This window comes from Elephantulus edwardii, unplaced genomic scaffold (assembly GCF_000299155.1).
Source record: "Elephantulus edwardii isolate Elephantulus edwardi_28Jun2011 unplaced genomic scaffold, EleEdw1.0 scaffold00308, whole genome shotgun sequence".
Classification (NCBI taxonomy): domain Eukaryota; kingdom Metazoa; phylum Chordata; class Mammalia; order Macroscelidea; family Macroscelididae; genus Elephantulus; species Elephantulus edwardii.
This window is the reverse complement of record NW_006400058.1, coordinates 630,152-643,836: the sequence shown is the minus strand read 5'-3', so window position 1 is coordinate 643,836 and position 13,685 is coordinate 630,152. Positions and strand designations below refer to the sequence as shown.

General features: G+C 48.6%; 1 protein-coding gene across 1 annotated transcript; it reads right to left on the bottom strand.

Moving 5' to 3' along the window:
- Positions 1 to 8,202: 8,202 nt before the first annotated feature.
- Positions 8,203 to 13,386, bottom strand: PINLYP (phospholipase A2 inhibitor and LY6/PLAUR domain containing). Its single transcript, XM_006901100.1, is given in 7 exon segments — positions 8,203 to 8,357; positions 8,515 to 8,658; positions 8,873 to 9,025; positions 11,855 to 11,971; positions 12,946 to 13,013; positions 13,015 to 13,065; positions 13,307 to 13,386. Coding segments are annotated over 7 exon segments (768 nt in total).
- Between the last annotated feature and the right edge of the window lie 299 nt (positions 13,387 to 13,685).

Here is a 13,685-nt window from a genome sequence, read left to right as displayed (position 1 = left end):
AGTGGTTGTATTATTTATTTACCTGTTTATCAGCTGTTGCCTGTATTGTTGTCTGCTATGACCTCAGCACCTGGAACAGTGCCTGGTTAACACGGTCATTCGGTGCTTTGTAAACATTTACTGTGAATTAATGGGTACATCGGTGGTAAGACTAGGGCCAGAATGCAGATTATGGACTCTTCCTGTCAGATGGGAAGGAGCAAGAACTATTGATGTAAAGAGTCTCTGACCAGGGCACCAAGAAGCAGGCATCTCCAAGTCACATCACTCTGTGTGTCGTGGACCAGTGCCTTCTTTTCCCATCTATGAAATGACAGGGCTGGTGGAGAGCATGAGTTCTGTTTCCCTGGATGGCTGCAGACAAGCTGATCACAGGAAGACTTGTGGCTGGAACATCCCATCTCTTAACACAATCTGTCTTATCAAATTGGCATGGTCTTTGTTCTAGGATTGATTTACTGCTCTGGAATATGCTTAGGAGATGCCGGTGATTTGTGTTAATTATAATTGTGGTGACTCGTAAGAGCTCCTGAGGTGACTGAGGAGCCCTGAGATATGGCCTATCACGTGCTCTGAGAGAAATGCAGGCTCCTGCAAAGAGGAGAACTGTATGGAGGGTCTACTAGAGTTGAAATTGCCTTGCTGGCATGGGTTTGGGCTTTTTGGTTAACAAGGTGGCAAAAGAGCCCCTTGTGCACAGTGACTAAGTGCTCTGCTGCTAATGGAAAGGTCAGTGGTTCAAATCCACCGTGTAATGCTGCAGCACCCAGACCTGCTTCTTCTGACCAGGCTTCTGCTTAGAAAATCCTATGGGGCACTGCTAGTCTGCACTTGTTTCTGTTACGTGTCGTCGTCAGATCAGCTACGACTCCTGTGCACCACACGTGTGAAGCTTGGCCTGTCCTGCCCCAGCCTATCGTCTCTGGCATGCGTGAGCACATTGCTTCTTCACTTTGTCGATCCGTTTAGTGGAAGGTCTTCCTCTCTTGACCCTCTCCACCTTCCCCAGCATGATGATGATGTAGTTTTTCCAAGGACTGGTTCCTCCTGACAATATCCCAGAGTATGACAGGAAGTTTCCCCATCCTTGCCTCTAAGGAGCGCCCTAGATTTCACAAACTCCATAGCTGGAGAAGTAGATTCACCTGCTCATGTTCAGAGTAGAACCAGGATTTTCAAGGACAGACCTCAGAAGTATAACACCAGGTCTTCTGACGCACCTCTGAGTGGATTCAAACCACCAACCTTTTCATTTGTAGTTGAGTGCTTAATTATTTGTACCACCCAGGGTCTTAATTAAAAGTAAAAAAAAAAACCCAAACCCATCTTGGCTAACTAGCAGTTTCAAGTGCAGTCAGTAGCCATACGTGGTGGTGATTTCTTGAGTCAAGTACAACTTACAGTGACCAGGGTGGTGGGTGTTGATAGTGACCCTTAGTGACTGCCATGCTGAACAGCATGGGTCCAGAGAGAACATCACCATTGTCACAGAAAACTCTACTAGACAGAGCAACTCAGCCTACTACTATCAATGCCCTTCGTGGTGATCCTACAGGATGAACAGAACTGCCCATAGAGTTTCCAAGGCTGTTAGTCTTCATGAGAACTACTGACTTTAGTTAGCAGCCCAACTTCAGGCCACTGGGGCTCCTGGAGCTGGACAGTCTTTCTACTGACTGCCGAGGGGCCTAAATCAAGTCACTCTTCAGATTGCATCTACCTCACAGGGTTATTGTGAGAATTCAGTGCTACACTTCAAAAGACCGTTATGCCTCTTGAGAAGCCTGGCGCACCCTAGGAGCTCAAATGTTGGTCCTGTGTCCCCTGTGCACGCACCCCACAGGCCGCCCCAGGAGAACTCCAGGCTGGGCACCTGTCTCACCACCAGGCCTTTGCTCACAGAGTGCTCTTTCTCTGCTGCTTTGCCACTGCCCTGGGTTGGTCTTAGCCTTTGCACCCCTGGCCCTTACTGCTTCCCTGCCTAAGGGAAGCATGTCAGAGGTCATGTCTGAGAAAGCAGGGCCCAAACGTGTGTGTTTGTGTGTGGGAATGGTGTGTTTGTGTTTACATAGCTCTATTGGCATTTTGAGTGTATCAACTATTTGGAATTGTTCCTTGTGAATCTTGATGGGGCTGAATTCCTGACTTGAAGCCGACAGTGAACATCCAATGGAAAAAGGACCTTTTGGTGTGTCTGTATGGCACCGCCAGAATGGAAGACCTTCTGAGGCAGGAACGCAAGGATGTGTAGGATGAACCCCCAGAAGCAAAACAAGCACCCAGAAACCTGGGTACTTGGAAGAGTCACCCATAGCCGAATGTCACGTAAATTCCTTGGGTGTGGCACAATGGAGTGGCTTGTGCCCATGGGGGTTGGGAACAAGAAAGTGTGGATCGGGGGTACAGTACACTTGTGGTGCTTTTGAAGGAATGAATAAAATTAAAATGAAGAAGTCTTGTGTCTGTCTGTGGTTGGTTCTGCATGGAAAAAATCTAATCCCTTCCTTCCTGCCAGGAACCCAGAGAAGTCCCTTGCAGTGTCCCCAGCTAGATGCATCCAGACTCCATCACCCTAGCCGGGTGCCCTTTACAAGGATTGCATTCCTCTCTGCCTCTGTTCTGGTGTCCAGAACAGCGCATCTATAGGAGAACCCATCTCCCAGGGCTGTTCTTATATGGAAAACACTCTTCTAGTGTCCTGCCAATTATAAACCCTTAAATGCCAGCTTCTATTTCCAGTTCCAGTTAGGTAGTCCCCTTCCTTACCATTTTCTCTCAATTGGGCACAGACTACTAAAGTGTGCCAAATCCAAGCCATGGCGTTTTCAATTTCTATGCATTTGATTTGTTGAATAATGAATCAGGGTGACGGAAGAATTGATGTCTTAGGATCATATTGGAGAAGAGTACCAAATATCCCACGGACCCTCAAATGAACAAGTGTGTCTTGGACCCAGTGCAGGCAGGATGCTCCTTAGAGGCAAGGATGGTGAAACCTCTCGTCTCACAGACTTTGGGCCTGTTATCAGGAGGGCCAGTCCATGGCGAGGCACCATGCTGAGAAAGGCGGAGAGTCAGTGAAAGAAAGGAAGGCCCTCAATAAGCTGGATTGACCATAGTGACTACAACAACGAGCTCAGGGTATCTGAGATCCTGAGGATGACAGGAGAGGCTGAGACTCAGAGCTGTTGTTCAGAGGGTTGCTATAAACTGTAGTGGACTCGACGGCACCAAACAACAATTTACTATCCCACCCTAGGGTTTATTTTCTTTATATTCTTCATCCCAAATGATGTCTTCATGCATTTACTTGTGTTAATAGATCTTTCCTCCACCAGAAATGAAGCTTTGTGTAAATTTTTCTTTTCTTTTCGCTGCCTCTTTTTAAACAGTCCCTCCGTAAGGACTATCCACTTAGCTTTGTATCCAAAGACGAAATTTGTAGGTGAAAGGAGTTAGCCTTCGTTACAGACTGGTTAATTTCAGGGTCAAAAATACGGAACGCTTCACGAATTTGCATGTCATCCTTGCGCAGGGGCCATGCTAATCTTCTCTGTATCGTTCCAATTTTAGTATATGTGCTGCTGAAGCGAGCACGCTTTGTGTAAATTTTTGTGTGTACACACTTAGCCCATGGTTCCAAATAGAGAAGACCCTCCCTTGAGTGAATGATTTGAACATAGGATTGTTATCACACAGTTCCAGTGCGAGCGGAGATCTAGAAGAGGGTGGGATTCCGGAGCCGTGATAGACAGTGGACGCTGTGGCTCATTCAACCTCCTTGAGTAACAATGTCCCCCCCTCACTGTGACTCTGGATTTGGCCATATGATTTGTGGCAGATGAGACAACAGCCAAGCGTCTAGCTGCTCTTGAGACTCCTGCCACCTCTGCCAGGTCAAGAGCCCTACCCTAGCTTGCAGGGGGAGGGTGACAAGCGACACATTTGGGGCAAATTACCTCATAAACGAGGTATGCACAAGTTTACTTACTAATCTGCAGTGAACCATTTCACGTGGGTTTTACCACATCTTTGATATGGTGAAAAACGCATGATATAAAACAAACAAACCTGTGCTTATTATTTCCTTATTGGGTATACTCTCTTCCTGCCAGTTGATGGTCAGCTGGAGAAAAGGCTTTGATCTTGTAGAAGGGGCCCGTGGAGTTAGGGAAGTTATGCCAGCCACAGTTAAAGGCAGAGACTTTGATGTGGGGAAATTTGAAATTGTTCCCAGGAGATCATTAGTGGAGCCCTTGTATCGCTTGCTCCTGGGTTAACCTGACACTGGACACACCCCTCAGTCGGCCTGGATACACTAGCCTGCAGTCAGCTGACCCTTGAGCAGAGCTGCCTAGATGATTGGCAGCTGACCCCAGATCAGATTGCCCAGTCATGGAACAAAACCTGAACAGTAACTAAGATTAAGACAGTGAACCATCAGAAGCAGCCTCTAAGAGGCTTTTGGGCATTCATGTGTTTACCAAACAAGCCCAGCTCTCGCCTTCTGGCCAGGAGGCAGAATTGCACTTCCCACACCACACAGTGGAATGCCTTTGCTTAAAACACAAGTCACTTTTTGGTATTCTCTGTTTTCAGTCAAGATCTATCTGAAATCAGTAATCATGTCCCTTCCTCATTAAATAAGTTGTATTTAAAAATTGCAGTAAACATTGCAATAAGCTGTGTACGTTCCATGTTCCAGTTATTAAACAATGTTTGTTATTGTTTTCCCTCAATTCAACTGACTTCCAATCTGAGCTCTACCACTACAATACTATAACTGTCCTTGTTCCTCTAGTGTTCATATGGTTTTCAAAGGCCTGTTATTTAACAAGTGGATGCCAATCCTGCTTCCTAGTCTATCTTAATCTAGGAGCTCTACCAAACTCTGTCCACCATGGGTAAACCCTATGGCATTTGATACACCAGTGGCACAGCTTTCAGTATCTCAGCAACCCCAAGTTATCTCAATACAGCAAACTGACAGATAAGTGCTGTACCACTTAGAACAATGTTCTCCCCGAACAGAATTACCACCAGCCCACAGCTGATGGTTAATTAAATCCAAATGACCAACCAGCTTATACTTGACTGTTGTTGTTGTTGTTATGTGCCGTCGAGTCGCCTGCGACTCATAGCGACCCTATGTACAACAGCCCTAAACTCCGCTCTGTCCTGTGCCAATCGCACTGTCTCTGACACTCCCATCCCAATTATCCCAGTCACTGAATCAATCCACCTCATAGAGGGCCTTCCTCTCCTGCGCTGTCCCTCCACCCTCCCAAGCATGATGTCCCTCTCTAAGGACCGGTCTCTCCTCACAACATGTCCAAAGTAAGTTAGGCGGAGCCTCAGAATCCTTGCCTCCAAGAAGCCACCCAGTTTAACCCTTTCCAGGACAAATCTGTTTGTTTTCCTAGCAGTCCATGGTATTCTCAATACTCTTCTCCAGCACCACAGCTCAAAGGCATCAATTCTCCTTCTATCTTCCTTGGTCATTGTCCAACTCTCTGATGCATAACAAGTGATTGCAAAAACCATGGCCTGTATCAGACGCACCTTAGTCTCCAGAGAGACACCATTGCTCTTCAGCACTTTGGAGAGGTCCCTAACAGCAGACTTTCCCATGGCAATGTGCCTTTTAATTTCCTGGCTGCTGGTGCCAAGACTGTTGACTATGGAGCCAAGCAATCTAAAGCTGTGTACAATCTCAATCCCTTCACCATCCATCCTGATGCTGCCAATTGGTCCAGTGGTGAGAATATTTGTCTTCTTGACATTGAGCCTCAATCCATATTGTAGGCTGCAGTCCTTGACACTCTGCAGCAGGCACTTCAAGTCCTCCTCAGTTTCAGCAAGCAGGGTTGTGTCATCCGCATAACGCAGATTGTTGATAAATCGTCCACCAATCTTGACCCCACATTTCTCCTCATAGAGCCCAGCCTCCCGGATAATCTGTTCTGCATATAGGTTGAAAAGGTATGGAGATAGGACGCATCCCTGGCGTACGCCCTTCCCAGTTAGTGAAATGAAAGTCAGGTGTAAACTGTTTGGTATTTTTTTTAAGGACCTCATTCAAGGTCTGGTACTTCTCCACCTCACAGATGCTGAGTTTGGCCCAGTGATTGACTTTGTTGTTACTATGTCCTCAGCAAAATAGACTCAGCTGAGCCTCCAGTGGGTTTTCAAAGACTAAACCTCCTAAGAGGGGAATGCCTACTGTTTTCTTCAGAAAAGCTGGTGGATTCAAACTATCTGCCTTTACGTTGGCAGCACAGCTCCTTACCCCTAGGCCATCAGAGCTTCCAAAGCAGTGGGAGACGATTTACTTTACCCTATGCAATGTGAGCGGGGACCTTCAATGTCCTTGGCTTCTGTGCTGCTGCATTTGCCAAGAGAAGAACATTCTCCAGGAGGCTGTAGAAACCTATGGAGGCATCCTGAATCCTGTCCCCAGACTAGAGCAAGCTAGCCAGTTCACAATTGGAAGCAGAGCCACCCACCAATCCACAGAAAGGAAAACACTTGTTCTATGTCCCTGTGCTTTGGAATGGTTTGTTACAAGGGCATTACTGTAGCATTTGCTGACTAATACATCTTTGTTATTTTACACCACGGAGATTAAGGGTTTTATGTTACTATAACATAAACCTAAACCTGAGTGAGGCAGATGTTTAACACCTGGAAAATAATGGCCACTTAGTAAGTGGCAGCTATTAGGATGATTAGTATTTACCCGGACATACCTTCTCTACAGCGTATATTGTCTTATTAAAGGTGCTTGGCGCTATACCAGGTGCCTCTCAGGTTTACAAGAATCCTACAAGGTTGTAACGATTAGTATGCATATGGCACAGGCATGAAACCAGAGGCAGAAAGAAGGAGATACTAATCAGCAGAAATGAGCATGGATTCTAGACTTTGACAGGGATGGGTTCAAATTAGATGGTTTGACCCAGGCTTTCACAATTATGCCTCAGTTTGTGAAACTGTAAGATGGGGCAAGAAGATCAACATGCAGTTGCTGTAAGGATGAAATGAGGTACAGCATAGAAAATTGTGAAAACTCAGCAGAGGCACCTTAGAAGCCAAAACCAGTGAATTTATTCCAACTCACAGTGACCCCGGAGGACAGAGTCCCACAGGTTCCAAGGCTGTAAATCTTCACAACAGCAGATGCCACATTTTTCTTCCTTGGAACAGCTGGTGGTTTTGAACTGCCAACCATTTGGTTAGAAGCTGAGTGCTGAATAAGGAGCACTGTCAGGGCTCCTTATTGACAAATCAAGTCACCCCATTCCACCTCATAGTCCAAAAGGCCAACCAGACCTGCCCCTCAGGGTTTCCAAGGCTGTCATTTTTATGGAAGGAATGCTGATGTACCATGTAATGTGTCAGGCTGCTAACCAAAAGGCCATCAGTTTGAATCCACTAGCTACACCAAGGGAGAAAGACTAGCAGTCTTCTTCCAGAAAGATGTCTAGTCTGAGACTCTGTGGAGGCTCGCGATGAGGTAGAACCAGTTCAGGGCTAGTGGGTAATCTTACAGTAGCAGGTTATATCTTTCTCCTGCTCAGTGGTCAGTGGGTTTAAACCATTAAACTTTATGGCTAGAAGCCAAATGCCTTAGCCACTGTGCCACCAGGGCTCCCCACACCAGGGGCCCAGGCATTGAACTCCTGCTGTGGAATTGATTTCATCATAAATTAACTCTCCATTGAGTTTCTGAGGCTGTAAGCCCTTGCAAGATAAATGATTCATCTTTCTCTCAGAGCAGCTGGTGGATCTGAACCATTGACCTTTTGGTTGGCAGCATGACATATAATGCACCACGCCACCAGAACTGTACAGAGGGGCCTGCTGTTGTGTATCGTCGTGTTGAACCAAACCACAGTTGACCATGCCGAGGGAGGAAACTGCCCAGCTTTCCCCTTCACAGCAGCTGGTAGATTCAAACCATGGACCTTTGCACTGGCAGAGCAATTCCTTACCACTAAGCCACCAGAGCTCCCCACAAGGAGATAATCAGGGAGTAATTGCTTAAAGGTAGGGCTTTCTCTCTGTCCCTCACAAAGAGGGACTTGTATTATACTTTTCGGCACATCAAAAAGACTCAGGGCTAGCTCTGTTAGGTTAACCTTTTAATTCACAAGTTCGCGGGGACGAGCAGGGGCCTCTCTTCACCTGTCCCTCTGTTCTTTACTCAGCCCTGCCTGGAGGCCGGGGCGCTGGGAGGCAGTCGGCTCGGCGGAGGAAGTAGAGATAGGAGGCTGAGGGCACCTCGGACCCAGGTTTGGTGAAGCAGGCACTCTCTGTGGCACAGCCCCGCGTGGCAAATCGGGTGTTGAAGATTCCTGGGAAGGGAGATTTCCAGCCACAGTCAAGGCCCCCAACACACCTTCCCCCTTCCCACCCAGGAGTCCTGGCTCTGAGCAACCTCCTCCCCTGGACATCTGTGCCTCTAGTTCTGAGCCCCCTGGACCCCTCCAGGAACCCAGGTGTGCTCCTCACCAGCCTGTACATTGCCAGCGAAGTAGACGCAGTGGCTCTCCTGACCGACACAGCGCGCTGCCTGGGTCCCCGCACATGTCTCCTGGAAAGGCGCGATGCAGGCTGGGCACTGCAGGCCATTCTCCGTGCGATTGTTCAGGGGAGCTGAGGGTGTAGGACAAGTGCAAGGTAAGATAGAATGTTTAAGTCTTTCTCACAACTGGGGGTGGGGTGGGGGTGCAGAGGCAGGGAGCAGGCTCACAGTGGTGCCGGGGGATTGGAGGGGGTGCAGAGGCATGGGAGCAGGCTCATGGTGGCTCTGGGGACAGGGTTGGAGGGAGCTCCTGGGAGGGGTAGGCAGGGCTGGGCAGATGCTCACGGGGCACAGAGCCTTGGTTGCAGCCATCGCTCTGGCAGCAGTGGGTGTTGGAAACCATGTAGTCCTTGGGACCCATTGTGGTGGACACGAAGCCAGTGTAGCAGTCTTTGAACTTCATGCAGGCCTTGTAAGTGTTCACCGAGTGGTGGCCTTCTGTGGGTTGTAGGAGTGACAGAGGGCTGGGCTCCTGGGTGGTCTCTTCCATAGCCCCTTCCCTGATCCCTGATCTGTTTGAGGTGGTCTCTCCCAGCCCCATAAAGCGATATCCCCTTTTCTGCCTAGCTTCTGTGCTTGACATCATCTCCGCCAGCACCCTCTGTGGACATTCTGTTCTCCCATTCAGCCAGCCTTCTGTGGGCTTTTCCAGGCAGTCTGTCACCCCGACCCCTGTCTGTGTGAGGTGGTCCCTTCCACCTTCGCATCTTTTATCCTCCCAACCCAGGAGTGCCGGTCCATTAAGTGTTAGGTCTGGAAAATTGATGGTTCAAATCCACCAACTGCCCCATAGGAGGCCAATGCGGTGGTGGTCTGCTCCTGTAAAAAAGTCAAGCCTTGGAAACTCGATGGAGGGTCGCTGTGAGTCGCAATGGACTCAAACGCAGCAGAGATTTTTGCTTGTTTATTTTGGTTTTAGTTTTTTGTTTTGCCTGGGGTGACTTTCCAAATACTACCTTCTTTGTGATGCCCTTTCTCTGTCTCTGGGGGGGGGGGGCTCCCTCCTCAAAACTCATTGTCATCAAGAACAAACTCATAGCTGACCCTCCAGAGGGTCTTCCAAAACTGTAAAACACACAGGAAAAGATTGCTGATCCTTCTCCCATAGAGCCCATGGTGGATTTGAACTGACAAAGAAATGAAGCCTTTGGGTTAGTAGTGCATCTCCCTACAGACCAGATCACCAGAGCTCCAGCCTCCTGTGCTCTTTTCCAGACTCCTGGCCATTCCCCAGACCTTCCAGTGTAACCCAATCAGTGGTTTCCTCTTCACCCAACCACAAGGGTGGTTTTTCCTCCATCCTTCAGGTGAAGAAATATTCCTTCAGGGTCCATAGCTCCCCTTATCTGCGTGGGTGGTCTCTTTAAGCCTTTCTCCCACCTGCTAACTTTTGCTGGCTGGCTAGGACCATGTGCAATCTTTTATCCCACTATTCTTGCACAGCCGTCCCTGTGGGGATGGTTCCTTCCTACATTTAGGCTTACATGTATCTCTTGCTAAAACTTTTAGTCCCTTTTCTTTCCCTATCATCTCTCCTGTGTTAAATGATCGATCTCCCTCAACTTTGAATGAAAACTACGCCTTGCTATGCTGCATTAAAAAATAAGGAACTCACGCAATATTATTCAAAATGGCTGACTCTGGAGAACATTATGCTGAGTGAAATATCCCAGTCACAAAAGGACAAATATTACATGATGCCACTGTTGTAGAATGGGACTAACCTCGGGGTTGGGGAGAGACTGAGTAAGATGGGTTCAATAATGTATACTGCACTGAAACAGAGGAGGGAGAAAACTGTTTAAAAGAGATATGTGACTAGGTATTTCTGTCATCACAGGAGTCTAGAGCGAGGGCTACATGGTGGAGGGGACCTGGGGGAGGGTTTGTAAAACAATGAAAGAATCTTTTACTTTTCCATAGTTTTTGACTCATGTACTTATAACTTGTTAGTTAAATTTGTGTCTTCTAGGTTGCAACACCCCCATGATACATCTTCAAGGATATGAACATGTACGGCCAAGCACAATCAATAAGAGTGCATCTAAATTCCAAAATCAATCTCCATAATAGTCTCTGTGTTTCCTACTGCCAAAGGGGCCCTTTAGAGTAGTGAGAGAAGATCTTCACCCTGAAACCCACAGCGTCCCTTTTCAGCAGGAAGTAGCTAAGAGAATACGCCATCCCCTTTTCCTTATGAATCAGGGTGAAGTCTCTCTCAGGGAGGAGTGATAGGAAATGGCAAAGGACACACCGACAAAGGAGATTAATTAGAACTGACTTTGACAAGCACTGTGGCAATTGGACAATTAAAACAGACATTCGGATGGCGGGGAAGAAGAACAAACTGGGGAGGAGGGTAGAGAGAATGGTGCAGCAATGAAGGAATGAAAACCCAAAATCCCTGTAAATGTTCATTAAAACGAATAAAATTTAATAATAATTTAAAAAAAAAGAAAACTACGCCTTGGCCAATGGTCTCCTTCATTGGTCCCCATCCAACCTTTGTCTGGTCTACAATGAATGGTCTCTTCCCTTTAAGCCAACCCTCCTCTCCTTCCCATTCTACCATTCTTGCCAAGCCCCAGGTCTACTTCTCTTAGTGATTTTTCTATTGGTTCTATCCCCCCCCTTTCTGTAATGGTCTCTCCCTCTACTACATCATCCCTTCTCCCGTCCTTGGGCTGGAATGGGCTCTTCCTACCCCTGTTACTCTCACCATCCATGAGGTGATCTTTTTCTAACAACTTACCTCTCTCTCTCAAATGGTCTCTTCTCAGATATTACACTCCTCTTCCATTCCCCTTCTTACCTATTTGATCCTCCCATTCTTACCATTTCTCTGATCCTCCTTTTCTTTCCCTGGCCCTCCCCAGCCTAAGAAAGTCTCTCCCCTCCTTCACAGCATCTTTTTTTGAACTTGTCCATCTTTTGAAGTCTAAAAATAGTTTCTGTTGCCCTTGGTAAGGAGCTGCACTACCAACCCAAAGTGTTCGAGTTCAAATTCACCAGCTGTTCCGTAGGAGAATGATGAGCCATCTCCTCCCATGCGATGTATAGCCTCTGGAAACCCGCTTGGAGGGTCAGCTATGAGTCAGTTCCACTCAACAGCACATAACAACCACTTTTGTTATGTTTTTACCTCTTCTCCACTCCCATCCGAGTTTCTTCCCATGCTCCACCTTCTGAACACACCGCCCCATCCCACCACCTCTGCAAAGTTCTACCCTCGCCCCTCAACTCCGGCTGGAACGCCGCCGCTCCTACTTGTGCTGGACTCGCCCACGATGGTCACGCATGCGTCCTTGCCATTTTCACAGGTCTTCACCTTTCCGCTGCACGTGGGCCCGGAGCCCCTACATACCTCGCAGCTCAGTGGGCATCCTGCCGGGCAGAGAAAGGGCCGCGGTCACGCGTGGTAGATCTGCGGACCATGACTTGGACTCAGCGTCCCGACGGAGATAGGAGTAAGGGACCTGGGCCCCTGGGTTTGAGGGAAGGGTGCCTAGATCGCTAATCCTTGAAAAAGTAGAGGCGCCGTTTTTCCTGGGCGGAGCATTAACCCATGTCCAAGGAACTGTCCAGCGCTTTAACAGGGACGCGATGATGAAGCCTGCAAAGCTGCTCCCAGGGCGGGAAGCGACTCCACCACTGAGCCTGTTCACCTAATTACAAGGCTGGGGGCTTTGGGTGACAGCTCCCTGGAGAAAGCTCAGAGTGGGGAGGGGTCGTGATGAAGGCTTCTTAGGCTTTTACAAAGTTTCAGGTTCAGCTGCTTCCAAGGTGTGGGGCCCTCCCCTTGTAGATGCATCACAGGCCTTGTAGCCTCAAGCTGGGGTCTGCATGCCAGGCCCACGAGGGACAGTGAGGACCATGAGGGGCTCAGGGCCTGCATTTCCTGGTACCGACAAGGGAAGTGCCTGGCATCCACATGGGGTCATGGGAAAGTGGAGCAGGTACCCCTACTCCTGGGTCTAAGGGAGGAGGGGGACTGCACCCCTAGATCTGAGGGAGGAGGGAGCTGGGGCCTAAAATCTTAAAGGAGCTTTCATTCATATTCTCCCTCAAACTTTCCCTCTCCTTCCAATGATGCTGCATCTGATTTTCTAGAATTTAGGTGCTTTACTTTGTGGCTCTACCTGAGGGAAAGCAGTTTCAGAGTTCACAAGGCCCATTTCTCTCTCAGAGGGCCAATTATATTATGAAAGTTTTGCCTCAGTCTCTCTCCTCTAGTCTGTCACTTCCATGATCTGGATTCCTGGGATACCTCCTCTTTATCCCTAAGGGCCTTTTCTGAATATTATTTCATAGTTTCTACGTCCTGAAGGTCCCAGGAGCCCAGGGCCCCAGTCACTCACCGAGACCCAGCAGGGTGCAGAGCAGCGTGAAGGTCAGCAGGAAGGTCCTCATGGTGTGTGAACCTGTAGCCCTGGCCCCAGCCCTTATAGGAAGCTGAGGAGGGGCGGGCCCAGACCCACCTTCACCCTGAGGTGAAAGGAGCTGAGGTCAGAGCCAAGGGCTGGCCTCCTCAGCCCCCGGGTAGGGAAGGCGGAAGCCTCATCCCAAAGGATCCAGGCACCTGGGGCTCCGAGCCCTCGCCCACCACGATCCCCAGTGTCTCGGCTTTCAGCTCTTCTGGTTTTTCATTCTTCACCACCACTCATTTCCTTTACACAAAGCCCGAGAGCTGAATGGGGTCATTTTATTCCCTGCAGGTACGAAGCAGCTACTAGGACCAGGATCTCTTCTCTTCCCAAGGAGGTGTCTTTCCTGGGTGGGGCCCCATCTGGGAGCGCCATGCATGTCCAGGCTCGTTCTGAGGGGACCCGGGATATTTGTCATCCTTTCCTCTTCCCAGCACCTGGCTTATACTTCATATTCTGTGTTTGGGTTTATTCTGCACGCCTGGATCTCTTGGGGACAGAACAGAAGGGTGCCAGTCTGTGGCCAGGGTGGACTTGGCATGAGATAGGTCACATGGGGTAACTGAGGCTCGAATAGGAGTCTCTAGGGGTGTGTGTGGGGATGTGTAATTCACGGGAGCCGGCGGAGAACATCCGGTAGGTTCCAGGTTCCCCGCGAAAATCCAACTCAGGTC